This window comes from Acanthopagrus latus, chromosome 14, assembly GCF_904848185.1.
Source record: "Acanthopagrus latus isolate v.2019 chromosome 14, fAcaLat1.1, whole genome shotgun sequence".
Lineage (NCBI taxonomy): Eukaryota > Metazoa > Chordata > Actinopteri > Spariformes > Sparidae > Acanthopagrus > Acanthopagrus latus.
Genome location: NC_051052.1, coordinates 14,105,512 through 14,132,928, shown reverse-complemented (window position 1 = coordinate 14,132,928; position 27,417 = coordinate 14,105,512). Strand labels below are relative to the sequence as shown.

The window sequence follows — 27,417 nt, the reverse complement described above, 5'->3', positions numbered from 1 at the left end:
CTTCAGGTCAGTTTCTTCTGGAGCAGTCTCGTCTCGGCGAGGCGGCGGAGATGGCGGAGAGAGCTGCAGAGCTGGACAGCTCAGAGTTTGATGTGGTCTTCAGCGCTGCTCACATGCTCAGGTTGGCCAAACTGCTGACAACAGTCTCACTACTTGAAAAAAGCACACCGTACAGAAAATTAAATGGACATATATATCCAAAGAAGTGTCGAGGTTTTCGAATTCCTATTGCTGCTGCGCTGCTTTACCAATTGTGGGTTTATTCTGTACCGCTGCCATTTAATAACCATCTATGAGATATAAATTATACCGGTGTTATAGAAGCAGTAAATGTCCTCCCTGTGGAAATAGCTGTTGTAAAAGCTGTTATGTATAACGTTTATAAACAGCAGTACCCAGTTTCTGTCCATCGTAGTGATGTTGCGTCCAGGGCTTGTAAAGAAGCCATTGGAGAATTTTCCCCTCAAAGTTTGGCAAGCACATTCATATAAGTCTTAAAGGGACTGCAAAATGCCCTCTTCTCCCAGCCACTCAAGGAAATATTGGAGCGATGTGCCTTCTTCCCTCTTTGCTCTACATATCTGGAAAAGTCATCACTGCTCTCCAGCATCCATCTAAATGCAACACCACAGAGGATGTGTAAAAAAAGTTGAAAGTCTTAGGTTTGGCAGATGTTTCGCTTTTCGTAAGAGTAAATCTAAATGACAGATCAGTCTGCTGCATTGTGGTCTAACTGGTTATTTTCTGCCGGGACTGACTGTGACATAAATCCAGTCTGATTAGGATTTAATGAATGGGACACCCACCTGTCAAGCTGCTCCACTGATAATAATGGTGAGCTACAAATCCTGTCTTTTTTTTTTTTTTTAAATCTACAAATATTGACCAAAACAGGATTATTATAATGACCTGATAATCCTGCTTGATGGAACTTTTTTCCTTTAAATGTTTTGTTATGTGTTATGTTATGATGTCTCCAATAAAGAAGTTGTTTTTTTACGTTACATTAGTCAGTAGGGCTTGTTATGTGGATCAAACAAACACCAAGGCAGGCAGGTGGGAAAACAAATACCAAGCTTGAATAAAGTGTGCTGTAATCACAAGAACAAAACTGGCTGGCAACGAAAGCAGAAGAAACAGAGCAGGGCTAATCCAAGCTAATGAAGCACAAAAATACAAAAACCAAAAAAAGTACAAAGGAATGAAGCTGTGGGAGCACAAGCAAGAATACGAAGGGCAGAACAGGATGGGAGAAGGCTAAAATACACAGCAACTAATTAACTAAAGAAACACATGTACACAGAAAGAGAGCTGGAAAAAGACAAAGACAGGAAGTGGAAAGTAAAACATGACACAAACCGTAATCATGACCAAGGACTATTTTCATTTTTGATTAATCTGTTGATGGGTTTGGTCTGTAAAAAGTCTGAAAAGCCCTCGTCAAGTCAGCATTTCTTCCTGTTTAATGCTCAGTGAGCTTTCTCAAATAGAGTGTGGTGGTGTGGTTAATAGTCATATGTAATTATTACCATCACAACCAGACTTCTCACAAAATGCGAGTTCGCGATAGCATCCATATTAGCATGGAGAAGCAATAGCCACATGTCATTATTCTGTATTAGCAACAGCTGAATCTTGAAACATTTGGTAAGAAATATCTGGCAAACATTATGGCTCATCAGCATGAAAGGCTTTTATAAAAATATGAAATATCAGGCGTACAAGGAAAAAGAGCGGGAAAAAGACAAAGACAGGAAGTGGAAAGCAAATCATGACACACAAGGATATAATCTTCAAAAAAATCTACTAACGCAGGAAACCAAAACCATGACAGGGCTCCAACAATTATTCTCATTTTTGACTAACTATTGATTTTCCCTAACAATTAGTTGTTTTGTCCCTAAAAAGACATAAAATGGTGATAGGTGTCCATCAGTGTTTCTCAAAGCCCAAGATGAAATCCTCAAGTGTCTTGTTTTGTCCATGACTGGAAGATATTCATAGTCTTCATCTGTCATCTGTGTTGACCAAACAAAACAAAGACCAAGATTATACGAAGATGACGATGAACTCCAGACAACCCTGATAAAATGCTGCTTGTATTCTCAAGGAATATTTCACTCCAGTCACAGTCTTATAAATATTAATTGCCATGTCGGAGAAGGAAGGGTTTCCTTGACTTTATTAACTTTGGCACGGCAAAGTCCGGTTCGTGCACTCTTTGGATGAAATCGTATGTATGGAGCAGATTAACTGCTGCCATTTTAGAAACCCAGCTGTACGATGTACGAAGGGAGGACTGGCTGGTGGAGTGTTTCTGGCATTTGAGAAACATTCGTCTCTCTTCAGAGAGAGAGCGAACTAGTCATCATCCTTAAGTCATTGCTGCATTATCACAGTTATTACACAGCTAAGAGATGAATCATTCGACAAAGAACATTCTTTCTTAATGACTTTATTGGAAACTAAAGCACGTTGTAAGTTTCTATGAAAAATATTTCAAATGTTGCTGAGGGCAAAGAAGGATCTGTACCATCCGTTGGCTGTTCTATTACAGTATTCAGAGACTAAGTTTGTTAGAAATATCTTTGTCTGCAGGAACAAAGATGATTTTTACTTGAATTATTGCTATTAGTTAGAAAATGATGAGTTGCCCAAAAGGGTATGATATCTTAATGCAGAATGAAAAAGTAAGATGTTAAACAATTGTACGCCGGGTGATACGGCCTTAAAATGAAGTCCCGCTGTTTTACGGTTGTATTGCAACACGCATTATTTATATTCTTAGTTTGAAATCTCCTTAAAAGCACTTCATGTATACCAGAACTGGGTGACAAAATCACAATATCACAACATTTCTGACCATATACCTTGAAATCGATATGGTACAGTATTGAAGGGATGGCTATTGATACTTTTACTGAATATTAACACAATGAGATCATCAGTAATGTTGATTCAGTGACTACAATGAAAGTACAAATTGTACAAATACTTGGCCAATACAGCCGATGTGGCTCTTCCAGTGGAGCCTCGTAAATGAATCATATTCGCTGCTGCCATCTTACCTTATCATCCAACATACAGCGGTGGGTGAGATGAGAGATTTTAAATGAACACACAGACTGTTTGCTTGATTACCGACCATTTTAATAAGGTTAACATAATCTTAACATGCAATGAAGCCGACCAATCCGACGAGTTCTACAGCAACTTACACAATTAATGAATGACTAACTCTCACTACAGTGAGTAACTAATTAGCTGTGCAATAACGAATGATTACAGTTATGATCAATCATTTGTATTGGTACAGTGTTGTTTATATAAACTGTAGCGTCACATCTTTTTTCTCTCTGTTCTCTCTCCTCAGACAGGCCAGTCTGAACGAGGCAGCAGAGATTCAGTACGAGCGTGCGGCCGGCCTTAGACCAGATGTGAGTACCTGGGCTGGTGGGCCTGTTAGCACTTATCATGGAAATGCACACACACGCCTGTACTGTAAATTCAATTTACAACATACTAAGTGTTACCCATCATTCTGACATTATGTTATAGTGCTGTTGTTCCTGGCAAACTGTTACACAGCTGAATATAAAAATGGAAAACTGTGTCCTGTCCGTGGCTGGGAACCTGGCGCTTTCGATGTGCTTATGCAAACACGAAAATCCCACAGCGAGAGGAGCTCGGCGGTTACTGTCTCCTCATTGAAATCACACATACAGCTTGATGATCACAGTTAAACAGACCGAGCCTTGTGGGATGCAGTGTCTCTCGCTGTCAGCACATGCGGTTGAGGAAGTTGAGGGCTGTCATATCCTGTTTCAGCATTGCGTGAATCAGTCGCTTCAAAGGGGAGAAGCAGCGTGGACTGATCCAGAGGAGGTAACTTGGAGTCACAGGAGCTCATGTGTTTTTAGATGAGCCCTAGAAGGAGCTTCCAGCTGTTATTTGTCCTGTTACTTGTCTGCTCTGTGACTTACGCTGTCAGTTCAGTCAGGAGAGACTTTCACCTTCATGTCCTTCACTGGAGTAGCTGCTAGTGTTATAATGCTACAACTTTCCTAGCATTGTGTATTATTACATTAAACATTAAACTTACATTAACTAAGTATATTTACATTCTATTACTGTTACTTTGTGCTAACTTTATTTTAAACTAGATGTGATTTAACATTAATGACATGAAGGAATTGAAGGTATATTCCCCAATAAGCTAACCTTTTCAACCATTTATCTGTTACATCTTACTGTTAGCCAGGTCTATTGTTTGTTGGTTACTTTAAGCTAACTATTTTAAGCCTGTATTTTCTATGTATCCATTGCATTTGGTTAACTGATTCTACTGTTAATCCATCACTCAGCTAACTCAATCTAATCCTTTCCCATCCACTTAAAACTTCTTCAGCCTTCTTTTTAGCTTTTTCATTTTATTAAAAATCTTTTAAGCTTGCTGTTTAAAGCAGTTACCTGTGTCTTTTAGCTTTAAAGCTAATTATGGATCCCACTGTCTTTCTGGCATGACCTCTCCTAGTCCATGGTCTTGGCTGGCTTTGGCGGTTGCCTTTCTCTATGTTTCACTCACAATGTGGTGCTAGTGATTCTGTTTTGCTGGCTGTCCTTCTTTCCTGCCTGCTGCCAGAGTGTCTCTGGGCTAGTTCAGCAGAGCGGACAGGCCCAGAGACACTGCTGCAGGTCCGCTCTGCCACTGTTACTTCTTTTTGAGGACTTCAGAATATCAAGATATATATTGTGTATCATGATAGAACCTGAAAATAGCCCTAGCTACAGCCGTATGATACCAGCTTTTTTTTTAAAACTCTCTCTCAGCGGCAGCACGATGTGTTCAGGTGTTCATTTTGAATTAACAGAGCTCTTCAGTTTTTACAAGTACCTCCATGTAACTGCAGATCCAGCCAGTGGGGAACAAGAACTGGCTGGGAATCACTGCTTCGTAGCACCTGCCCAGGTTTTGATAAGGTCTGTCTGTTTATATCCAGTTTGAGACCTAAAAGCTGAGTAAAACCACAGAAGAGAAGAGTGCTGGTTGTCCATTTTAATTTGGAAAGCCATGCATATGAATTTTATTCTGCAGAAGTGAGCCACCTCAAAGTCACAGTAATTACAATTCACAGTCTGGAGCGCTTCATGTGCACATTCAGACACGCTGACTGCTTCTCTTGTCAATTGTCACGAGCAAGGCGCTTCTCGTCTTTGACATTTTCCCTGCTCAGTGAAAGACAGTCTCTCGAATATCAACTTAATCCAATAGCTTTCAGGTCATGAAAGATTCAGCTCTGGCTCTTCGTGCCAAGAAAGGCGATGATTGTGTGTCTCGAGAGGAAGGTGCAAGTGCAGTCTTTCAGTTGGCATGCACGGACTGAATTGCTTTATTTACACCACTCGGATAGAGTGATTTTCAGGAACTGGAAATCACTGTACATATTTTGTGTAGGTAATTAGGCCACAGCATCCTCCTCACAATAACAACCAGCCTGTGTCTTTCCCCAGTTGAGTTCTTGAATATGAAGCAGCAGTGGTTAAATGTTGGTTTTTTATACAGACAGTGGGATGAAAAAAAACATTTTCCACATCTCAATTTGCAAATATATCTCTTGCTACATGCTGTGTCATATATGGCATGTAACTATATATTTATGGCATATATCCCTCTCTTTTCTCTTCCTGTAGAACATAAACATATTTTTGATTAATTATTATTCAGAGCAGAGTGTTTATATTTCTTAAAGGAGAAATATTATGCACATTTTCAGGTTAACAGTTGTATTTACATTACTACTACAATAGATGTACATGATTTAGTTGCAAAAAAACCCCACATCCACTGTTGCAGCACTGTGTTCCGTCTGAAACACTGTCTGTTTTAGCTCCGGTCTCTTTAAGGCCCACTCCCCTGAATACCCAGTCTGCTCTGATTGGTCAGCGCACAGATGCCTGACCCAGCACCGCTAACAACAACAGAGCAGCTGTGCTAAATCAGCTCTTACTTAGACTCAGACTTAAACTTAGACTTTTATACTTAAACTTATGTGCCAAACTATCCCAAAATCATGCAAATGTGTGAGATGGTGATGTAGCACGATGTCACAAAGTCACATAATTAAATGCGTGACTGCTGACGAGGCGTTTCCAGAGCGGTATGTTCTGTAGGAGAGGGGAGTTTCTGTTGGGTGCCGATTTTGACCTTTTTAACTTTCAAGATCTTTTACACCCACAAGAATGTATACAAAAAAAAATCGAAAATGCATAATATATCTCCTTTAACGCACAGAGGGGCTCTGCTAAGCATTAGAGCTGTAGCTAATGGGGCTTGGTGGATCCCAAAAGAGCAGAGGGAGATGGTATCTTTAAAATACTCTATATCCAACTGGTTGAAGGTCGAGAGATTACATCCTTTCCTCACCTGAGTGTAGCCGACCCAGCTTCAGGATTAGTTGTTGCTGACGGACTTGGCTGCCTTCCTGTGCACAGAACCCACGTAAACAGACCTCAGTTTCTAATGACTTAGATCAGCCTGTGTCTTGAGAATCCACCGCTTGTTTAGAATGACATAGGGACCGTCATTTTTCTAGCTTAGCATGCCACAACTGCTCACAAAGCTCCTCAATGGTACAAGAACAGAACAGCACTCTGATATGTAACCACTGCAATCATTTGTTGCACTTGGTGAGGAAAAAAAACAAACCGCACCAGCTGCTAATTAATTAATTTCCTTTGAAACAATCCAGCTCCGTTGATACATTAGGTGAGTAAAACAAGCCCCCCTACTCCCGACGCTGGTCTTTTAGCACTGCCTGAGAGGTGGAATGTAAACAAGTGAAGTTTCAGCGTTGAGTGGAGGCGAACTGTCGTGTTTGGGGAGAGGAAAACTGTGAACTTGTTGCCAAGTTGCTAACAATATGTCATGCAGCGAGGACGTGGGTCTGGGAACAGGGCCAGGTCTGGGGGATGAGGTGCCGATGACTTTAAGGATGAGATCTGGGTGTGGTTGTTGGTTATGGATTTCTGTTTTTTTTTTTTTTTGCAGTTTTCCACGAATGGTATATGACTCAGGGGGCCAGATGGTTTCACTTTGTGGCTTTAAAAGATATTTTATTAAAACGCACCTTTTTCTAAGTGGGTAATACTTCACACACACCCACACACAACCTGCTACCTATTTCTTTTCCACAGTGGCATTCTTAAAGGACGTGTTTTTGTCTTCTCTGACCAGGCCTGCTGCTGTGCTGTGAGATTCTATTAGGGCTAATTTAATGCATATTTGAATTTCTTAGCCTTAAGCAAATTTCACCAGAGCCCCTTTGCCTTAATCCTTCATCCATAAAAATAAATCTGGCCAGCTTCCTTAAAGGCCTAAACCCCTCACATAACTGTGTCAAATGTAGAACTGAGAAGGGCAATTTTAAAATAGTTTGTCCAGATAGATGAAATACAAGGTCGACACAGTCGCAGCAGTCCTGTAAGGCGACACCCTAAAACCTCAGAACTCAGTTTAATTATGGCACAAAGCTCTGCCTCCTTTTCCTTACCGTGTCTCTGCCCTCTCCTAGTACCCCGCTGCTCTGATGAACCTCGGTGCCATCCTCCACCTGAATGGGAAGCTCCCTGAAGCCGAGGCCAACTACCTGCGAGCGCTGCAGCTCAAACCTGACGACGCCATCACCCAGTCCAACCTGCGCAAGCTGTGGAACATCATGGAGAGGCAGGGGCTCAGGATAAGGCAGACGCACAGGAGCGACCTTTGAACTGAGAGAGCTGCTGCACTCTTTAATGCTGACATAGCATACTCCAGAGAATGAAGCAGGAGAGGACGTGAAAGAGCTGGAGGCTGCAAGCTGTCGCTACGAGACAGGAGAGACGGATTCTGTAGAGTTGCGGCCTGCGATGCTTGCGAAAGGCAGTTTGAGACTCGGCATGTTTTGAATTTAAAGGTGTTCGGCCTTGATAAGTCACCAACAGTGCTGCACGGTGGCTGAAAAGACTACGACTAATGTCACCTTTTATTATGAAATTTTATAAAGTGATGCTTAATGATGCACTGAAGTCAAAGGATAACAACAAAGAACAACAAACAACAAAGGTCTGGAAAATCAGTTGATTGTTATTTCAATATCATTAAAAATGTTGTAAAGCACTTAATTTGAATGAGGATGTAGCTAAAGTATTTTGATAATAATTCCTGCAGAATGGGTTTTGAAGTTGTCAGCACTGTTTGTTTGTTCAGGATGCCAGCTGGTTTGTGTTAAAGGAGAACATCACCCTAGTCTTATTAATCGCCTCAAGTGATGTCACTTGAGTCAACATCCATTGGGACTGAAGTCTGCGCATTTGAATATGAAAGATTTTGGAGGTCTACAGTTAGAAAAGGAGGGAGCCAGAGTCTACATTAGCTGCTACTAGCATAACACAACAGAATATTTGCAGGTAAATTACCTAAAGTGATGTCATTTGAGTCAAGTGATATCACTTGAGTCAACATCCATTTGGATGGAAATTTTACAAAGGAAAAAAGAAATGTGGGTTTGGGGTCAGAAAGAAGTAAGCAAGTGGCTTGAGGCTACTTTAGCCACTACTAGCATAACCTACCAGATTTTTGCAGATAAATGGCCTCAAACGATGTCACTTGAGCCATGTGATGTAACTGGAGTCAGCATCTGTTGGGGAGTTAGAAAGAAGTGAACTAGTGGTTTGAGGATACATTAGGACACATTCTACTAGCATAACACCAGAATCTGTTTAAACAGCTGGCGGTCGAGTTGCATTGTGGGTGATCTCATCCGATAAATTGTCAGCATCAACTGGGTCTCAATAAAAATACATTTGCAGATGTGGCGCTTTTATCTGGCAAAACTGTTGGCGATCTACTTTCATGGTGGATAATGTAGGCTGATAAATTGCCTTAAGTGATGTCACTTGATGTACTGTGATGTACATCGGCCGCTACTAGCATAACACACCAGAAACTGTTATCAGCAGAGCTGCATTATGGGTAATGTAGGCACCAGTCTTTGACAAGAGAGAAGAATACACAGAATCTGAAAGGCATTCCGTGTGGTTCTGCTGCATTGATTTTGGTTTTTGTCAATCATGAGTCCAACAGTTTGGTAGGAGTGCTAAGCTGAATTAGTAGCGTACTCATAAATAAAATATTAAACCCTGATTCATTACCCTCAGGGTGCTCTTGCCTTCAACTTTTGCTTTTAAGACAATAAATGGATAACTTTAAAAGCATGCCAGTGCAAAGACATCTTCAGGTACCACCCTCTAATACAGTGCTGTCTTGTAAATTGCTCTGACAAATGAAAAAATAACAGGTCAAAATATAGAGTAATGCATTGCCAAACACATTCTGTTGTCTGCGTCACTGAAGATTGTTTTGCACCTGGTGCATTTTAAACCCTTGTGACTCTAAACAGATCATGAGAAAAACTCCTCAGCGGTGCCAAAGCTTGTCCTGAGTCTCTGCGCCTCTCGTGCCAAGCGAAGAACTGTCCTCACTTATGTGTTGTGGTCCGTGTGTCAAATGTGTCACTTTCATGTGATCAAACTTAATTTATTAATACATGTTGTTTTATGTGAAAAAGCCAATACTGTGCAGGCACTGTCACATAAGCCCAACCTCTCTGGGTTGTCCACATAGGCTACAGTAGGCAACATGACAACTACATTCAAATGTGTTTTTCTGTTTGTTTTTTTTCTGTTTTTTCTTTTTTTTTTCTCTCTGCTCAGGGACATCAGATTGTGTTTCCTGTCACAGAAATGGGGTTTTGTGACACAGAGAGAGCTCCTTAAAAATGACTTTAGATGTTTTTTGCTGATTGTGATGTTTTGGTTAAATTATAGAAGGAACAAAAAAACATGTAGCTGAAAACGTGTCGTGTTTTGTAAAGAAAAGTGAACCTTTTTTCCATAATAAAGAAAAAAAACACGGATTTTGCTCTCAGTGGTGTGATGTCCTCTGGGAAAAGCCTGTGGCCTCCCGTACGATGTAAATTCAGCGAGCCGACCAACATGTATATTTATGTGAATACAGAGTGTGCAGCGAGTTGGCTTTAACTCCTGTCTCTGCACGCAAGCGTACACCTCCGCCTCCTCCTCAGCGATATCAAAGTGATATGCCACGTTACACACTCAATACCCCAAAGTTTAGTTCACAACTGTAAACGCATGAAAATTTGCCGAAACATCCAAAAGAAAACAAAGGACACGCTGCCTCTAGAAACAAGAGATCACAGGTTTAATTGATAACGCTAGCGGTGGCTGCTGGGAACTGAGCCAGAGTTAACATCGTTAATTACACCTGCACTCGTCCTGCTATGACAAGTCGAAGTGTCTGCTGTGAAAAAAAAGTCAAGTGTCTACAGAACACATACAGCAGAAAAAAGCTATCGTGTTCTCGTTATAAGTATAAAAGGTAATATAAAAGTCAAACGTGTCCCAATGAAGGACATTCCCTCTGACTTTTCTGTGCAAAGCTAACTGAACCTCACCTCAATTCAAAGACTATTAAATTTAAAGTTGGGATCAGTGGGATTTATTCAAGCTGGATTTATACCAAGTATTTGTACTTACTTGGGTAATTGGGAGGAACTTCCTAACATTTCAAAGACTCATGTTGCACTTTTTACTCCACCACATTTATTTGATAAGTTCAGCTCCTAGTTAATCTCCAGATTCCTATTAATAATTCAACATATCATCGTCAAATTAAATTATAGCATATATATTTGACACTGATGAGACTTTATTGACCACCACAGGGAAAATTACAATCAACCCTGAGTAGCAAAAAATGTGCCGGCTACAACTGAAAAGTGACGCGCACGTTAATGCATTAATAATTACAATCCATTGATTCAGTCTTTATTATTCTGAAAGGGCCGTCCTGCATAACAAGCAGCCTGTTTTTACTTTTGAGGCTAAAAGTTTTATTCGTTCAATTAATTTGAATTCTAAATTCAGGACTTTTACACTTTGTTACTGACTAGTTCCACACTGCAGTGTAGCTACTTTTAATTGAAGGTCTAGTTTGTAAGAAAGTTGATTTTTGACTGCTTGACTTTTGATTTATCTTACAAATGGTACTTTTAAGTAGAAGATCTGAGGAATTCTCCCAACATGGAAATTTCATTTGCATGTATAAATCCATTATTCACATTCAGGATTATTTACATTTAGGGCCATTTGTTCAAAGCAACTTACAGTAATTCATACATACACTGATGGCGGTGACCGCCATGCAAAGCGCCAACCAGCACATCAGGAACAGTTTTTTGGGTTCAGTATCTTGCACAAGGACACTTTGACATGCAGACCAGGGGAATCAAACTAGCGACCTTCCAATAACAAGAATCTGGCTCTACCCCTGAGCCACAGCCAGATCCTGGATTGCACAAAAAGGGGTAATTCAAAACCTCACAGGTAAGCTAGTTACATGTCAGAGGCAAGAGATCAACATACGTAGATCAAAACAAGGAAACAACAGCAAAAATGTAAAAGTTTACAATCATATCAATGTTATAGTGGGGAAAAAGTGTCTCATGCATTATTTTCTGAACTTGTTCAAAATGATATTTGTAAGCAATTCTCATAAGATAAGGGAACGTTGTGAAGTATCCAGCTGATAAAACAATGTTAAGTTTGTGTTGAAGAGGAGCAGAGAACCTCAGGCCTAAACAAACCGTCCTGTGCTGCGCTGGATAAACACTGAGAGTCAGTCATGAGACCGGCCTCGCAGGCTTTAATTAAAATTCCCAAATACATTTATGAGTGTTTCAAATGTTACATCATTTAAAAAGGAGGTAATTTTCTCTCTAGTGCCTGCTACCTTGTCGATGGTTTCATTAGAGACGGAGGAGGAAAACAGTGCTGTGCTCGTCTCATCGCTCGCTAAATGACACAACACACACACAGAAAGCCTTCTGAGGGAGCCACTAATTAGACTTGGTCTCTGTACAAAGTCACCGCGTTGATATGATCTGATGAAGCAGACATCAAAGAAGTTCTAATCAGAACTCCGAGCACGCCGGGCCCTAAATATTTAAGGAGGTATCAAACTCGACTCACTTACCGACTCCGAGGACACTTGCAGCCCCAGTTTTCAAACATTTTCTAACTGTGCGCGAGGAGCGTAATCTGTGAGGACAGATTTCGTTACGCAACGATGATAATGACTCTGAATTAAGAATGTGTTTGTTATGCATGGAAATAACCTTGTTTTGAAAAACGCCATCTGCTAAACCCAAAACCCTCACGACCAATTAAATCATTTACGAATGTGAAAAAAACAGCAACAATACCACGGAAAAGAACAGCAACATACACCTGAGTCGTCACAGTGCTGAGCTCAAATAATGAAGAATGATTAGAAATACAAACAAGGGGTTGTTGTTGTTACAGATGAAACAGCGGTGAGGCCGCAAAGTTTTTACTGGGGGTGGCATGAATTATGCACACATGTTGGAATTGCATGAATTATAAAAATATTACATTCAAATAGCTGAAACATGGAATTGGAAGAACAGTGACACCGTACACGTCCACAAGTCCGCAAAATCTCCAAGAAGCAAAAAGAAAACAATGCACATTCGAAAATAATCTCAAACTGTTGGTTTGTATTAAGATCTTGCTTCTCACCAGCAAATAATAATAATATAACAATAATGATAAGTAGTACGAGAAGTACTAAAATAGAAATGAAAGATCCAAGATCCAAAAGAGGAAGCAGGCAGGAGCAAATCCAGAAATAATCACAGAATAAAAAACACACAAGGGAACAAACCAAATGAGGAGCTGAGAACAGGTGGAAGAGGACTGACTCAGGGATGCAGACAGGAACAGAAGCCAAAAGGGGCGGGGAAACAAACAAAGGGAGGAAATGAAAAACAAAACATGATGTGATGGCAGAACTTCAAAGTAAAACAGGAAATAAGGCCCCTCTCCTGGACATGACCATGGGTGGGATTATTTTTAGTCAATAAAAATTATGAAATAAAAGAACAATAAAACAATCAGTGTGTCTGTGCGAGTGTGTGTATGTGGAAATATGATGTTATGATGTTTTTCATCATGAATATAGTCAACTAGACAGTTATTTTCATTATCGTTTTTATCTTTTTTTAAAAAAAACAACTAAACTATGACTTCTCCATCATCCGGAAATTATTTCAGTATTGGCAAAACAAGTCATAGTGATGAAGTTTACTTATTGTCCACTGATAAAGTAACGTCTAACAGGACTCTTCTTTTCATATCTTTGTAAACCTGGCTTCGTCTTGACTCCGTCTCTCTCAGGTCACGCTGGCTTGGCACCCACTGAGGAAGCACTTTGATGGCCTCTCATCAGTGGAGCAAGTACAACATGGAAAATCTGCCTTTGTCCTTCAGAAGATGAATGATGACTCACACATGATCCCTACACGCATGTTCGGGTTCTTCTCCCATATCCGGCAGACGCGTCTCCTGTCAGCGGGTCAACACCTGGGCCCACATGTTAAAGTAAACCACTGAAACTGCACAATAGGGAAGGAAGTTCAGCGGGCCCGTGACAAGGCAAAGGATTTCCTCTCACCGCTCGATGCTATGCCTTCGAGGTGAGCATGTGTGAGAAGTGGAAGCACATGGCTAGGGCCATCTGTGAAGTCTAATTCCGGGGCCTTAGATATGGTTTGATGCAAAAGTCAGGCATTCAAATAATTGTTAAGCTGACCAAGAAATAGGTGAAAGTTCAATTATTTGCTAGTTATTTGGCCCTTATTGTTGCCCCAGTCTTTATATCAATATGTGAGGTTTAATTTCAACATACTGAATCATAATTGTGTGGAACTGTTTCATTGAACTTTCATTTTTTTCTGTATATAACCAGTAGTAGAAGACCACACACACTCAGATCCTTCAGTAAATACCAATATAACAATGCAAAATTAATCTTTACCACCTACAGTGCAGAAGAAAAGTATACCAAAGTATCAGAAGTCAAAGTTACTCATAATACATTCGAGCGGCCTCTGTGGCTGATGTGATTAACACTGACGCGTGACTGTGTAAGTGGCCATTCACTGTGGTAGCTTATTGAAGTGGAGCTCGTTTTAAACACTTTTGGACCTCATCCAAAGGGTCACGAGATTAACCTGAGAGGTCATGAGGCGATTAATCGGGGAGGGAAGTAAAACAGAGTACTGCTGCACAAATCTGTGTTCAGTTTTAAGGCTTTTATAGACCCATACTGCACACTCTTACCTCTTTCAACAGTTATTTCTTTTTTTTTCCCTTTTCTTTTTATTGAGCATCAGTGATACGTTACATCATTTCAAATACAGGGGACACAATGCACATATTCATATTTGATAACCCCCCATCCCAAGAAGATGTTGGACAACAATCCAGTAAAAGTAGATAATTGAAGGTAATACAAAATTAAATAGAATAAGTACAATTAAAAATAAATAAATAAAATTTAAAAACCACAAATACCTCTATATATACATACATATACATACATGTATATACACAAATACATACACATATGCATATACATAACAAAAAAGAAAGCACATACCTGGGCTCACCAGCACTGGAGCTGTGCACTAAACAAGACATGGTTCACATGGATTTAATCACAGTCTCAAATACAAATGCAAGATGACTGCAAAGCAATAATTAGGTGGGCACAGTTTTAAGTTTACCTAAGTGCATCAAGACTGAATCCCAGACAGAGTAGAATTTGTCCCTGGACCCTCTGAGAGTATATTTTATTTTCTCTAACTGTATGAATTGCGTCAAGTCGCTAAACCACAAAGACACTTTGGGTGGATTTTTTGATTTCCAATGCAATAATATTGTTCTACGTGCAAGCAGTGTCGTAAAAGCAATTATGTTTTTATAGCTTTTCCTTAATGTTGTATGTCTTCTATCTCAACAGTTATTTCTATTAGAAGAAGTTGATGTGCTTTGTCACTTTCCATCCACAGATACAAAAAAATGTAAAAAAAAAAAAAAAAAAAAAGTAAAAGAAAGTACAGATATTGATTACGACATTATATTTTCTTGGGTGTTTTTGGGTCCAATATGCTAATACAATATGTCAAAGTAAATAAAACTGCTCTGTATTCAATATGCATTGCTCCAAACCCATCCGTGGTCCTGAATTTCAGCTGTCTGAAAGTCGCTCGACAGAGCTCTATTCAGAGCAGTCTGTTTCTGTACCTGCACCTTTAAATGCTAATGAGCTCTGTCTGTCAACGCCCACTTGGAGAGCCCTGCCTGCTACTTCACTCTCAGGGAGAGGATGCCCCTTGTGTTAGCAGTAGCATGTGCTAATGTTTACGGTGGATGTATATATGTGTCACTATGGCTCTCAGAGATTTTTTCTTTCAACCAAACCAGTTTGACCCAGAATGGAACCCAGAAAGAGAGGCTGCTGAAGAAGTACAGACTCTGTGGCTGCAGCAGGACGTTTCAGAATGGTTAGTGTGTCTGTATAATGTTAGTTTGTTCATATGTGTTGTTACAGTTACTACCATGAAGCTAATGGCTAACAGCTAGCGAAAGCTGTGTTTGTCTCCGACACAGTCTCCAAACTCTTGGACATTGTTCGCATCATCTCTGTCTCCAGTCTGCACATGTTTCCAGACTTTTTACTGTAACAACCAAGCTCCATTGCATTAAACTCGCTTCAAACTCCATTGCATAGTGGACCGAAGTGGAGCTAACTAGTTAGCCAGTTTCCAGCTGATTTCTCTATACTCGAAGGCAACTGTTAACCCGCGGCGACACTTTTCGTTAGCTCAGGTGCAGTTGCTGGGTCCGGTGTGGTTGGGACTGATCCTTTTACGAGGGTCGGTGTCAAGGTAAAGCCAGCTTTGTACTGACCTTTGTTACTGAAGCAGTCCGATGTGAAGTGGTTAGCACACACACACAAGCTAACACGAACCGTAGCTGACATGTTGTCTTAGAATATGAAACGCAACCACTGTCTCCTCTGTTGTTCTGTAGTTGGGACAGAATATAGGCACTTATGTTGATTTTTACAACCAACAACAGAGCTATTTGCGTGTCTAACTCTGAGCGACGACATTGCGAAACACTGCTGTCTCACTGCTGGACACACCGAACTTCACCTCGGGGATGAACGCCCCCCTCTCTGATATCTCCTTTCACCGCTCAGAGGAGGTCGGCCTATGATAATGACTCCTTTCGTTACATAAAGCCAGGAGCTGAATCTGAACAGCCTATAGGAGCGCCGTGTTACCAATGGGTGAGCTGCAGAGACCATGCAGGAATCGTTTTCTTTCCTCATTCTGGGAGTTGGCAGGCTCAGGAGGACCAGCTTATATATGTAGAGACCAGAGAAAATGTGTTTTTTTATGATATGGGACCTTTAAATATGGTACATGGAGGCAAGACCAAAATTATTTTAGTAGGAATCATACTCAGGTATCAAATGTCATTTTCTGGAGATAAATGTACTTTCTAACTATTAAAAGTACAAGTAAAAGTCAATTGTACATATAATTACTGCTAACTGTGGGTCAATCTGGCCAATTATGAAATCCAGTATTCAGCATTTTTCTGACCGTCTCCATCTGCAAAGTAATTGGACGCTATCAAAGCAATCAAATAACTCTGGCGATGAGGTGGAGTGGAAGTATAAAGTAACAGATAAACAAGTACAAATATTTCAAAACTGTAGGTAAGTAACTGTACTGGGTCACTGTACTGTGTATTCCATCAGTTTGTGGATGTAGCCACCAGCTGGCACCACAGGGTCAACTAATGATAATGACTCTGGGAGAAGGAGAGAACGGAACAATGAGCTGCTGACTCACTCTGAAGGAGTTTTGTGCAGAAGTGATGGCAGACATGTGCCAGTAGAAGAAAAAAAAACATAATGTGAAGCAGCCAGCACTGATCCGTGCCAACAGTTTAACCTCCAGCTCTCAAATGTGACATGTGTCAGCGGCGACCTCTGCTGACAGTTTCTATCAAGTACAGTTAGCCCATTTTTAACTCTTATCTCTTTAGAATTAAAGCCCTTTGAGTCACAGTTACTTACAAACAAGCCTATGAACCCAATAAGATCAGTCATAGAGGAAAGAAACGCTGCTGTATGAAATGGTCTTTCTGTATTTGTTTACTTCACTGATGTTGCTGGGCAGCAGGACTGTGGTTGAAACTCACTGATGCGACACTTCCCGTATGGAAAACGCCCCACACACCCAGTGATGTCAGAGCAGGTGTGTTGGAGGAGGGAGGACACCACCTGTAGTCTGGACGTCACTGATGTGGGCGTGTTGAAAACCAGCACCATAGGTTTCATTTCTCTCACCGCTGGAGGCGCTTGTTAGTGGTTTTGGGGCAGAGTCGTCACTGCACTGGCAAAACTGAAGCAGCTTGACTGTAATCTGAGCTGATGATCTTGTGCACTTGGTTCATACTGAATGTAAAGTGTTATATAATCCTATGACATCTGAGCTTATTTGTTTGTTTTTGAATTATAGGTGTGGTTCTCTCATTCATTCCCCTGTTTGTGGACTAGATAGTTCTCTTCACATATCTCACTCTGAAAACCTGGACAGACTGTACACATCCACTTTTGATAAATATTCAAAGACACCTTGTAATGTAGAAAAAAATATTAAAGGGGCACTATGTAGTTTCAGAGAAGAAATTTTAGTTTTCTGTAACTGAATAAACAAGCTGTTGTCAGAGGAAAATTAGGTTCCAGAACACTGTTTGAAGCTAGGAGGGTGGCAGGGTCCGCCACTTGTGTCCTCCTTTAAAGTCAGTTTGTTTATTCACCCATGAAAACAAAGTGTGTCTGTTTTTCTAGTTTGTTTAAAGTTAAAAAACAAAACAAAACAAAACAACAGTCAATGAAGATTTGTGTGTTCTGATTAAAACTTCCCCATGCATTGATGATTAGCTCAGTTGGTAGAGTGGGCGTCACATATGTGGAGGTCCTGCGATCAATCCCTGACCCTTTGCTGTTTATTTCTCTCTCTCATCTCACCACAGTTCATTTCTGTTTTTTTCACCCTGTAGTGATTCACATGATGAAGAGCTGGAAGAGGAATAAACATGCGAAGCCTTTTGGTTTTGTTCTGCAACGAAATTTATTTCCAAAGCTCTTCAAAGAGAAATCGGTGAAATGTGTTCATAAATTCTGAATGGGACAGCGGTTGACATGTAAGAATGCATTTTATAAACAGCACTCAACCGAAACTAGCATCATTTGTAAGATTTCTTTGTTTCGCAAATAGAAACGGATGTAAACATTCACGCAAGTGCAGATTTTAGGTCCTCTTTTAAAAATGTACTAAAAGTTTTGTCAAAATGAGTTCTGCTACTGTAGAAAAATATAAATAAATATGTTGGTTTTGCTCAGTATCCTCTTTGGACTTCATTTGTACTGGATCAGATACTCTGGATATATTTGATTTGGATCAAAAATAACAAAAATCTTGGGATGCTTGACATTGTCCACACAGCTGTAGTGAGTGTTTTCTTTCTTTCCATGATCAGGTTTTTGGTAATCCTTCTCTCCCAGGACTGATTTTCCGACTATCACCCGCGCCAGAAATATTATTTTGGTGTATTCGCCGTTTACCCCTCGTGTTTCTCCGCCATACAGATGCAACGGATCCTTACTGCCTCGGCTGTAATTGTCTGCGTACGTGGCGTGTCTCGCAAAATATATTCCTTAAAAAAAAAGACAGAAATGAGATGAAACTCTGGCGAACAGACAAAACCTACATTAGATGCTATGTTAGTTACTGTATCGTTTCACTTACCTTTGCCGTACACGTGGGCATGTTGTCCAGCTATCCGTAAATCAAAGTTAAACTTGCAAATGCTGTCGACATTTTGGTTTGCAGTCCCATGAAAGAGTCTCCTCTCCTCAATTTCCCTGATGCCATGAATTCTCATGAGCTGTAACTTTTTCCTTTAAGACAGAGATCAGTTTGATTACTAAGAAGGCAACTGTTGAGGGGGATGGGGAGAACTCAGAGACGTTGTATACACACCTGCAATAGATTTCCCACAGGTCCAAATTCTGTATCCTGCTGATGGATACGATGGGTTTGTCCAGCAGCCCGTCCTTCTTCACGTAACTCGCCACACAGTGATATTCAGGGGTGAGTTCATGCAGAGGGATTAACTGTGAGATGTATTAAGAAAATAAACACTTAATAGAGTGAACCATACCAATAGAAACATTAAATTGTGATATTTTTATCCGATTTTTGGGTTAAAAAGTGTATTTACCCATTCAAATGGCAATGTTTTTATGTTTTTTGTTTTTTTTTAAATTCATTCATTTGTAATGTTTTTTACATATCCCTATTTTGAGTTACGTTTATTTTTTGTTTCGTATATTAATCGCAGTAAAATTCTCCACTGTCATGAATCAACATTTTTTCATCAACTGCGCAATAAAAAAGATTTTTACCCCAATTTTTCAAGGAAAGATGCTAGCCACTAATGACGTATGTTTTTGCATGAATTTAGACAACAAGGATCCAAATTTTGATATCTGTCAATATTTATGTTACTTTCTATGATTTTATATTTTCACACACGTTCACGTTTCTTGGGTTGTACAACCACTTTACACCTTTCCAGCAAGCTAATGCTAACTTGATGTGCAGTGTCAGCTGTATTTGTGGAGGATTAAGGCGGGCTTTCGTTTTGAACTTCAAACCTCAGTACATCCAAACCGCTCACGTCACAGCTGGACAGTTTGAAACACATTCCTGTTTCTGTCACCTGGTATGGATGGATGGGATCAACCTTTTCCCAGAAGACTGGAGCAGCAGTGAAGCAGCAACAGCTGTGGGAGGAAGAATTAACTGTGCTGAGTTTCACTTTCATTTTTGCAGAAAGCGATACTCACACACCCTCAACTGCTGTGAGCTTACATTTTTGTTGTTGTTATTTATCTGTTTTCACTTGTTCATTTTACCCTCTGTTGATGTTGAAGCTCCGCTGGATTCGTCTTTGCCTTCCTGTCTTGAGGTCAGTCTGTAACATTGCTGTGTAAGAACACAGAAGTCATGTCAGAGTTCCTTAAAGGCAGACGAGGACATAATGTGAACGAGACCGTGCAGTCAAGGTACCTGAGAAATCTACGTTGCCTTGACAGTTTGCTGTTGATGTATTTAAAACTGCTTTTGAGTTCCTTTGATAGTAGTTTTCAATATCCTGACTGCTAAGCGGGTTGTCTGGGTCGTCCTGCAGGATGGACAGAAAAGTAGGAAAAGTTAGTTTTGCATCAGACATTTTGCTCTATGAATGTTTTGAGTGAAATAAATGTTGAAGACAGTTTACCTCAAATCGGTGCCACCTTCCACAGTCTGCCAGGTAATACCAGCACCACGGGGTGTCTGATGTGTCCATGTCTTCCATCTCTTTGTTTTGCCACATTGTCCTGATGGGGGGGAAAAGAAAAGTTTTATCACAGCAAAAGCTAAAATATTTATGATTTATACCTGACCTTTCCTCTCTCTGATTCACTCCGGTAAATATAAACTTTGACTCTGGTGCCTCTGACTGGATCAAAGTTCTGAGAAGCCACACCTCACAGGGAGGCTGGCTGTCTCTCACTCAAAGGTGGAAGATCACGTGACACTGTTAAAAGTTTTGCCAAGCCCCTCTCAGATGTAATCTGTATGTCTGACTCATAGCAAAGTCACTTTTCACTTAAAAAGTTATTTTAAGATATCTGGAAAGCAATTTTGTGGTTTTGTTGTCAAATTATAGATATTTGTCCTTCCTGAACAGATATCTAAATATGAACTGACACAAATTGAAAAAGATCTGTTGATGAGCAGCGGTGTAACCACAGCAACAGTTTTGGATGATCAAAAACATCATGTACATCATTTTAGATATTTTTTTCAATACTGAAATTCAATTATAATTATAAAAGAATGTTTTATAAACTGTTTATTAGCAATTGTTTATCGGAAAGTTGCAGTTGATGTTCATCATACTTTGTAAATGGTTAATAAATACTGTGTAGTTCATTATAAACATGATGTGGCCGCCATGAGAGCCGTGACTGATGTTTTTAACCTTTACGATTGCTTGATAAATGTTTTATGAACCATTTTTTATTGTTTCTGAACACTTTACTTAACTAATAAACTTACCATGTATTAATGATGCATGTTGTAAAGTGTTACCCATGTCACTAAGTTTCTTTTTAGCACAGAAATGTTTCAAAAAGTTGAAAACATTCAAGTTAAAACATATTTATTACTTTTTTTTTCTTCTTCTTCTTCTTTTCGAATTTGAGTCTAACTTTCATCTATTTGCCGCCACTGATGTTATTTCCTGAATGATTGTTGGTCCTGTCATTATGCAGAGATTCATATACCTTCAAACTTTCCTCGATGGTTGGGAGGGGGGATTGACCTACGGCTGATTGTAGCAGATTGTAGATATTGCCTCATTGCCACTGGTCAGAAATGCATTATGGGGGCTTCCATTAGCTCAGTTGGTAGAGCGGGCGTCCCATGTAGGGATGTTTTGTCCTCGATGGTTAAAGTTGCTGCGTGTCAACACCACTCTGTCATCCTGTTTACTGTCATCTCTCTCTAAGCTGCCCGAACAATAAAGCCATAGAAAGACCAAAAAAATATATTGTGAATATATTGGATTAAGATAGCAACTAGTCAAAAAGCAACTGTTATTTACAACTGCAAACAACACTACTGAATAAATGAATCAACGGTGTTCCTCTCTGAAATACAGTAAGTTCTGAAAGAGAAAACTGAACATGTGTACTTTGAAAAGTTTATTAGTTGTAACATGTGCAAACTACACACACACATATAGCTTGACACGCTCCTCCACTCTCACACAGCTTTGTAGTGTTAAGACTAAAGACATCGGGGTTGTTTCGTCCCCCGTTCGCATTTACTAAATGCAAGAGTTGCTCGAGATCCATCCTTGTACTGTTGCACCACCTTGTGGCAAACTGAAGTAGTCTGAATGCTTTTCTAATTCTTGATCCACACACACACACACACACACACACATACACAATCATACATTGTATTCAACAAACACACACACAGCAAAGCAATATTACATGAATTTACAATTACAGTACTATACATGTGCTGGCTACATTCATTTATTTTAATTTTTTTTTTGTAAATTTACACCAGGTGCAAACATAACCTGCTTATTCCTGTAAAGAAAGATGTTAGCAGGTGGTGACATCACACAGGTGATTTTTTTTTTTAAGTCGTCTGTGATGCTGGAACTGATCTTCTGGGTTGAACTACAATATTCAACTTCGGTCATTGTCACGTCCTTTTGAAGACTGAAGTCAATGTCAGAAAAGGATACACCGACACATATTGCTTGAGGACCACAAATGAACGACGACATCAAGTTTGTGTCACTGTGACACAGATACGAAACCTTTCACGGAAAGGGGGGAGAGTGCACCGATGCATGGTTTAAAAAAAGAGGTAGAAGCGTTTTGTTTTTTTGATTAAAAAAAATAAAATAAACCCATGCCTACGTAATACATTGTACTAGGCACACACAGATGTCGATGTCGCTAAACTGATGGATCACGGCGCTAAATGGAGCAAGCGGGGAACGTGTTGTGGTTTTTGGTATTGTTGTTGAGAATAATGTCGAACATGACTTGTAAGTAAGCTCATGCGTGGCACTGTGGACGTGAGGGAGTGATGGCGGGACGTCACCTATAACCTACAGGCTGCAACGAGACAGCTGTGCACAGATACTGAATGAGCAAGCACAGATTCTGCATTTAATACAAAATTGCCACAGATGCTGATCTCTCATCAGCATCTTTTTTCTTTTTTTACATCACAGAAACGTTCAAACCATAAGGGCCTCTTAGTATACACTGCACAGCATAGAGACTGTACACAAAGCCTTGACTGTCTTTTTCCATTTCCCCCAAAGGCACTTTAGATGACTCATGCTCCAGTTAGGCACCAGATCTGACCGAAAAAGAAGATTTCCACTGCATCCTCTTGTCATCTGTTTCTGCATCCACATTATTTCCATGTTTGAGAGAGAGAGAGAGGAAAAAGTACATATTTTCTCATCTCTGGCTTCAGTAGAACTCAATCAGATACTCTGGGTAAATCTGATTGCTGTCAAAAATGACATAAATCTTTGGATTGGCCATATCGTCCACACAGCTGTCGTAAAAGTTAGTGAAGCTGGCGTCCTTCGAAGGCGGTCTGCAGTACATCGGATGGCCGACTGTGTATTCTCCAACGAGCACTCTGGCCAGGAACATGGTCTTGTAGGGCGGCTCGCTGGCAAATATCGGCGGGGCGAGTCCGTGTCTCTGCAGGGTGGTGTTGTGCTTCCCTGTGGTGTGACAGAACTTACTCGAGTACTTGGCATCCCGGGCGAAGTAGCTCCCTGCAGGGGGGAAAGGAAAGTTGAATGAGATACAGCCCAAATAAAGTGCAGTGAATTGTTTCATGATGTTGCGTCACGACAACACAGAAGGGTCTACCTTTGCCATAGACATCGCCATGGCTTCCTGTGAGCCGCCAGTCAAAGTTAAATGTACATATAGCTTGTATGTTGCTGTGTCCTGTGCCATGAAACAGCATTCTCTCCTCAATATCCAATGTGCGCTTGACTTTTCGCAACTGTGTTTTCTTCCTTAGGGGAGAACCAAGGAACGACAACACAACACAGAGCACTGATCACTTTTTTACAAAGCGCATTTTTCAAACTACAAAAAGGGCTACAGGGGTGTCTGACTGACTTTAAAAGGAAGAGGACAAACAATGTGGTTACAGACTTTTCATTGAAACTAATAAAATGAGTGAAGGCTCCTGATTGGGTCTCATTCTGCTGATTTACTTTAAGAGAAAAAGCTTTGAAAAAGGGGAAAAGAAAAAAAAAAAGAAATAAGAAAATCTCACTGTGAATATATAAATTACATAAAATTATTATTAAATCAACAGCAGGATCGTCTGCTAACACACAAGAGCACTTTACACACCGTACAGTCCACCCACTCAACTACACAGCAATTGTCTACCTGCAAAAGAATTCCCACAAGTCCAAGTTCTGAATCCTCTGGATGGATTTGATCGGATGATCCATTGTCCTTTCGTACAGCCTCGCAACTTCTTTAAACTCATAGGTGTCTCTTCCAAGCTGGATGAGCTGCAGAAACAGGAAAATCATAAATTACAATGCTGAAGAATGATAATAATATACTGTAATTATAACGTATACACATTCAGTTGTTACTTTAGGTCTTGTTGGTCAGATTTCATTGCCATTGTGTCTCATGGATTTGAATGATGTTAAATAAATTACACACTGATGGAAAAATAACCTGTGTGAACTTGAAAGTGTCTTTCTTAATCCAACACCCACACATCATCTCTACCGCGTGCCTGTGGTGAGATTTTGACAATATGAATGAACAGCCGCACTTTTTAACACTCTCTAGCCTACAAGGACCGAGATCCATGCGTTTAACTTTAAGATGATCTGACTCTTCTGGGGGCAAAACTCTAATTCTACTGTGAGTCTGAGTCCATCTACTCACCTGATAGGGCTCATCTGTATTGATTCTCTCCCAGTGACAGGGAACAGGCAAGGCGAGATTATCACATATAAACCTGAGAGAAGAGGAACGGAGGAATAAGACACAAGAAAAAAAACACCCTCTTCTAACATATCTGTGCCTCTTCTCTCTTTGCTCCTGTGTTTTTTGGAGAGAACAAAGTTCGGGGTCAGCTTCAGAGCAGCTCCCTGTGGAGCTCGTAGGAATTTATGGTTTACTTCAGGGATTCTCGTCGCCAGCAAACGCTCGACTTCTGACCTTTGCTTTAAAGCCTCCACATACACAACCTCATCCTGCTCCGTCCCACATCTTTTCTTTCTTACCTGAAGCCAGTTGCGGAGTGGAGGGAGCGTTTGATTGGCCGCTGCTTCCCTGTCGTTACGTTTATCTGCCGCATGACTGGTGAGGATAAATAAAGAGAAGGAGACACAGGAAGTCAGGCACACTTTCTGAAACTTACTCAACATCTTAACCACAATTCTTGACGACTTCTCTTTCAGATTCTTTGGGCTGAATATTGTCTGTCTCATGAAGTCGCTTTATTGTTACTTTACCTGAGAAGTCCAGTCTGTAGGTGTACTTGGCCGTGTAGAATTCCATGACACCTCGCTGGTTTCTGTTGTAGCACTGCTCGATCTGAGCACTCGTCACAGAGCAGGCTGCACTGGGATCAATCTGACAAGGACGTTGAGAAATATAAATTAGTCTGTATAAGTCTTGATCAATCAGCCAACTGACTGAGTTGAGTAGCAAATACTTATAGTCAGATTTATTAGATTAAGCTTCTTTGTTGTAAGCATCTGTTTTTTTTGTTTTTATGTGCTGGTAAATTTAATATCCTTGAGTTTTTGTTTTCATGTTCTAAGGCTCCAACTATTCATTATTTCAATTTTCATCTAAAAAGATATTACATTACATTTGCAACAAATAAGAGGAGAACAAGTCAGTGGCAGTGAACGCACACATTTGTTTGGCATTTTGGCATCAGAAAGACCTGAGATGATTCACTGACTCTCTAATGATTTAGAGTTAATTGAATTAATTGTTTTGAGTAGTTTTCTGGGGGGAAAAAAAGTCAAAATTATTTGCTTTCAGCTTCTTCAATGTGAATATTCTCTGGTTCTTTAATCCTCTGTTTATTTTCTTTTTGTCCTGTGGACTCAAAACAAGACATTTGAGGACGTCATCTTAGTTGCTGACATTATTGTCATGTGACTTCATTATTTTGTAAAAGATGCACTTCATTTCAATTAGAAGAGAAAGATCTCCATGTGCTGACTGACAAATAAACAAACTTTCGGTTTTCACGATTGTATAAACTGAATAAAACAATCTGACCCTCTTTTCCTCTGAGAACAGCTTGTTCATTCAGATACGGAAAATGGTTTGTTCCATCACCTCATTAATATTGTAAATATTCAAATTCTGAGTTTGAATTTCCTCTTCAGAACTACACAGTGCCCCTTTAACTCACATGCAAAGCTTATGGGTGAAGGGAAATTAACAATGCAATAGCTTTCCATTATTCAAGCCAGCCAAAGAGGCGACTAAGCTGAGGGGGGACTTTACTGGCAAATGGACTTTTGTCCCTCAGTGGCTCATAATTAGAGGCAAGGCTACCACTGAGGGAGGAGCAGGAGGCGGGGAATACAGTATAAGGACTGCTGTAAAGTGTATTGTGTTGTGCAAAGTTGCCGTGTCCCGTGAACTACCTCAAACATGTGCCACACTCCACACTCAGCCAGGTAGAACCAGCACCAGTTGGGCTCTGAGGTGTCCATCTCCTCAGTCTCAGTGGACTCCTCCTCGGACGACCTGATGGCTAACATTGCTAAATCTGAAAATTAATGAGTGACAACACGCCGACACACTTAGGCAAAAGAGCAACGAAGATACAGTCGAGCAAAAAGGGAAGCTAAGGTGGTGTTTTATTCGTGTGACAAACCTAACGTCAAGGCGATGTTTTTAAGCCATGGTCGTGAGGGCATTTCATCCTGTAAACAAAATCAAATAATACAGGAAATGGCCATATCGAGCTAGCTATCATTAGCGGCTGCCGCACCCGACTCTCCGCGGCTACACGGCTGTCTTACCGGTCTCCAGCCTGTCTCTAACCGGCTCTCTGTCCTTATCGGCATATAAATCCTTCATGCGTTCGCAATAAATCTCCGCAGAGAAACAAAAGTCGACGACTAACGCTACATAACATTTTCGTTCTTCCTGTACGTTGTTTACTTTTATTTCCTGGTTCGTCACCAACGGGACGTCACTGCGTCATCGTCCTGCGGGGTCAACTGGAGCAGTGGAGCCCCGAGTTTGTCCTGGCAGGTGTCCCATAAAGTAAAAACACTAGATGTATATATGTATAGATGTCTGCATTACAGATAGTTATGACATAAATGCTTTAGTATAAAATAAAGTACAAAGAGAGAGTGTTGGTAAATGTCACTGAAAGCTGGTATAGGTTCAGGTTTGACATGTTCCAGCTTGCAAATGAAACCAGTTTTTTGGGGTTATAGAAATATCATCTGTCAACTACTGTTGAATGAGCTTTTGTACATAATGTAATCCTCTGCCTCTCAGAGAGAAATGTCTTCCTCCTGTACTTTTCTACACACAGAGTTGTAAAAAGTATCCAAAAATCATACTACAGTAAAAATGAAATTGCCCATACAAACACTACTTGAGTAAAAGTCTTATAAGTATCATTAAGTAGCAACGTACTTACAGTTTTTCTGGCAATAAATGTACGTAACATACTTTATAGTAATAGTATAGATTATAGTAATAATTCTGAGATCAAA

At 40.3% G+C, this 27,417-nt stretch overlaps 3 protein-coding genes across 5 annotated transcripts in view; 1 reads left to right on the top strand and 2 right to left on the bottom strand.

Moving 5' to 3' along the window:
- Nucleotides 1-9,953, top strand: part of LOC119032131 (protein O-mannosyl-transferase TMTC2-like) — a 67,012-nt gene extending 57,059 nt beyond the window's left edge. Inside the window, exons 10-12 of the mRNA XM_037120950.1 lie at nucleotides 7-121; nucleotides 3,374-3,437; nucleotides 7,572-9,953. Coding sequence (XP_036976845.1) covers nucleotides 7-121; nucleotides 3,374-3,437; nucleotides 7,572-7,766 — 374 coding nt within the window. The 3' untranslated portion in view covers nucleotides 7,767-9,953. The remainder of the gene's footprint in view (nucleotides 1-6; nucleotides 122-3,373; nucleotides 3,438-7,571) is intronic.
- An 8,162-nt stretch (nucleotides 9,954-18,115) lies between these two features.
- LOC119032135 (protein mono-ADP-ribosyltransferase PARP11-like) lies at nucleotides 18,116-21,700 on the bottom strand. The gene is made up of 8 exons (XM_037120957.1): nucleotides 21,401-21,700; nucleotides 20,350-20,449; nucleotides 20,139-20,253; nucleotides 19,985-20,054; nucleotides 19,789-19,852; nucleotides 19,047-19,180; nucleotides 18,813-18,964; nucleotides 18,116-18,720 (listed from the first exon to the last, which is right to left on the bottom strand). Exons 2-8 carry the CDS (start codon nucleotides 20,443-20,445, stop codon nucleotides 18,422-18,424), a joined length of 930 nt encoding a protein of 309 aa, XP_036976852.1. The 5' UTR covers nucleotides 20,446-20,449; nucleotides 21,401-21,700; the 3' UTR covers nucleotides 18,116-18,421.
- A 1,086-nt stretch (nucleotides 21,701-22,786) lies between these two features.
- On the bottom strand, nucleotides 22,787-26,883 carry LOC119032134 (protein mono-ADP-ribosyltransferase PARP11-like). 3 transcript variants are annotated; one of them, XM_037120955.1, is made up of 9 exons: nucleotides 26,707-26,883; nucleotides 26,559-26,607; nucleotides 26,326-26,450; nucleotides 25,168-25,288; nucleotides 24,937-25,012; nucleotides 24,596-24,668; nucleotides 24,077-24,204; nucleotides 23,540-23,687; nucleotides 22,787-23,442 (listed from the first exon to the last, which is right to left on the bottom strand). In XM_037120955.1, the coding sequence occupies exons 1-9, from the start codon at nucleotides 26,749-26,751 to the stop codon at nucleotides 23,140-23,142; spliced, it is 1,068 nt and encodes a 355-aa protein (XP_036976850.1). In that variant the 5' UTR covers nucleotides 26,752-26,883; the 3' UTR covers nucleotides 22,787-23,139. The 3 variants fall into 3 exon arrangements, with proteins under 3 accessions (XP_036976850.1, XP_036976849.1, XP_036976851.1); XM_037120954.1 differs by having other exon boundaries at nucleotides 22,792-23,442; nucleotides 23,540-23,691; nucleotides 26,707-26,880; XM_037120956.1 differs by lacking the exon at nucleotides 26,559-26,607 and having other exon boundaries at nucleotides 22,792-23,442; nucleotides 23,540-23,691; nucleotides 26,707-26,881.
- Nucleotides 26,884-27,417: the final 534 nt, after the last annotated feature.

Excerpts from the sequence above, each read along its gene's own strand:
- LOC119032135 (XM_037120957.1), bottom strand. The coding sequence starts at position 20,445 with ATGTGGCAAAACAAAGAGATGGAAGACATGGACACATCAGACACCCCG. Across the intron at positions 20,254-20,349 it reads GAAGGTGGCACCGATTTGAG|GACGACCCAGACAACCCGCT; the intron begins GTAAACTGTCTT and ends TCCATCCTGCAG. Across the intron at positions 18,965-19,046 it reads CTGTGGGAAATCTATTGCAG|GAAAAAGTTACAGCTCATGA; the intron begins GTGTGTATACAA and ends TCTGTCTTAAAG.
- LOC119032134 (XM_037120954.1), bottom strand. The coding sequence starts at position 26,751 with ATGCCGATAAGGACAGAGAGCCGGTTAGAGACAGGCTGGAGACCG. Across the intron at positions 25,013-25,167 it reads CTACAGACTGGACTTCTCAG|TCATGCGGCAGATAAACGTA; the intron begins GTAAAGTAACAA and ends TATCCTCACCAG. Across the intron at positions 24,669-24,936 it reads CACTCCGCAACTGGCTTCAG|GTTTATATGTGATAATCTCG; the intron begins GTAAGAAAGAAA and ends CTCTTCTCTCAG.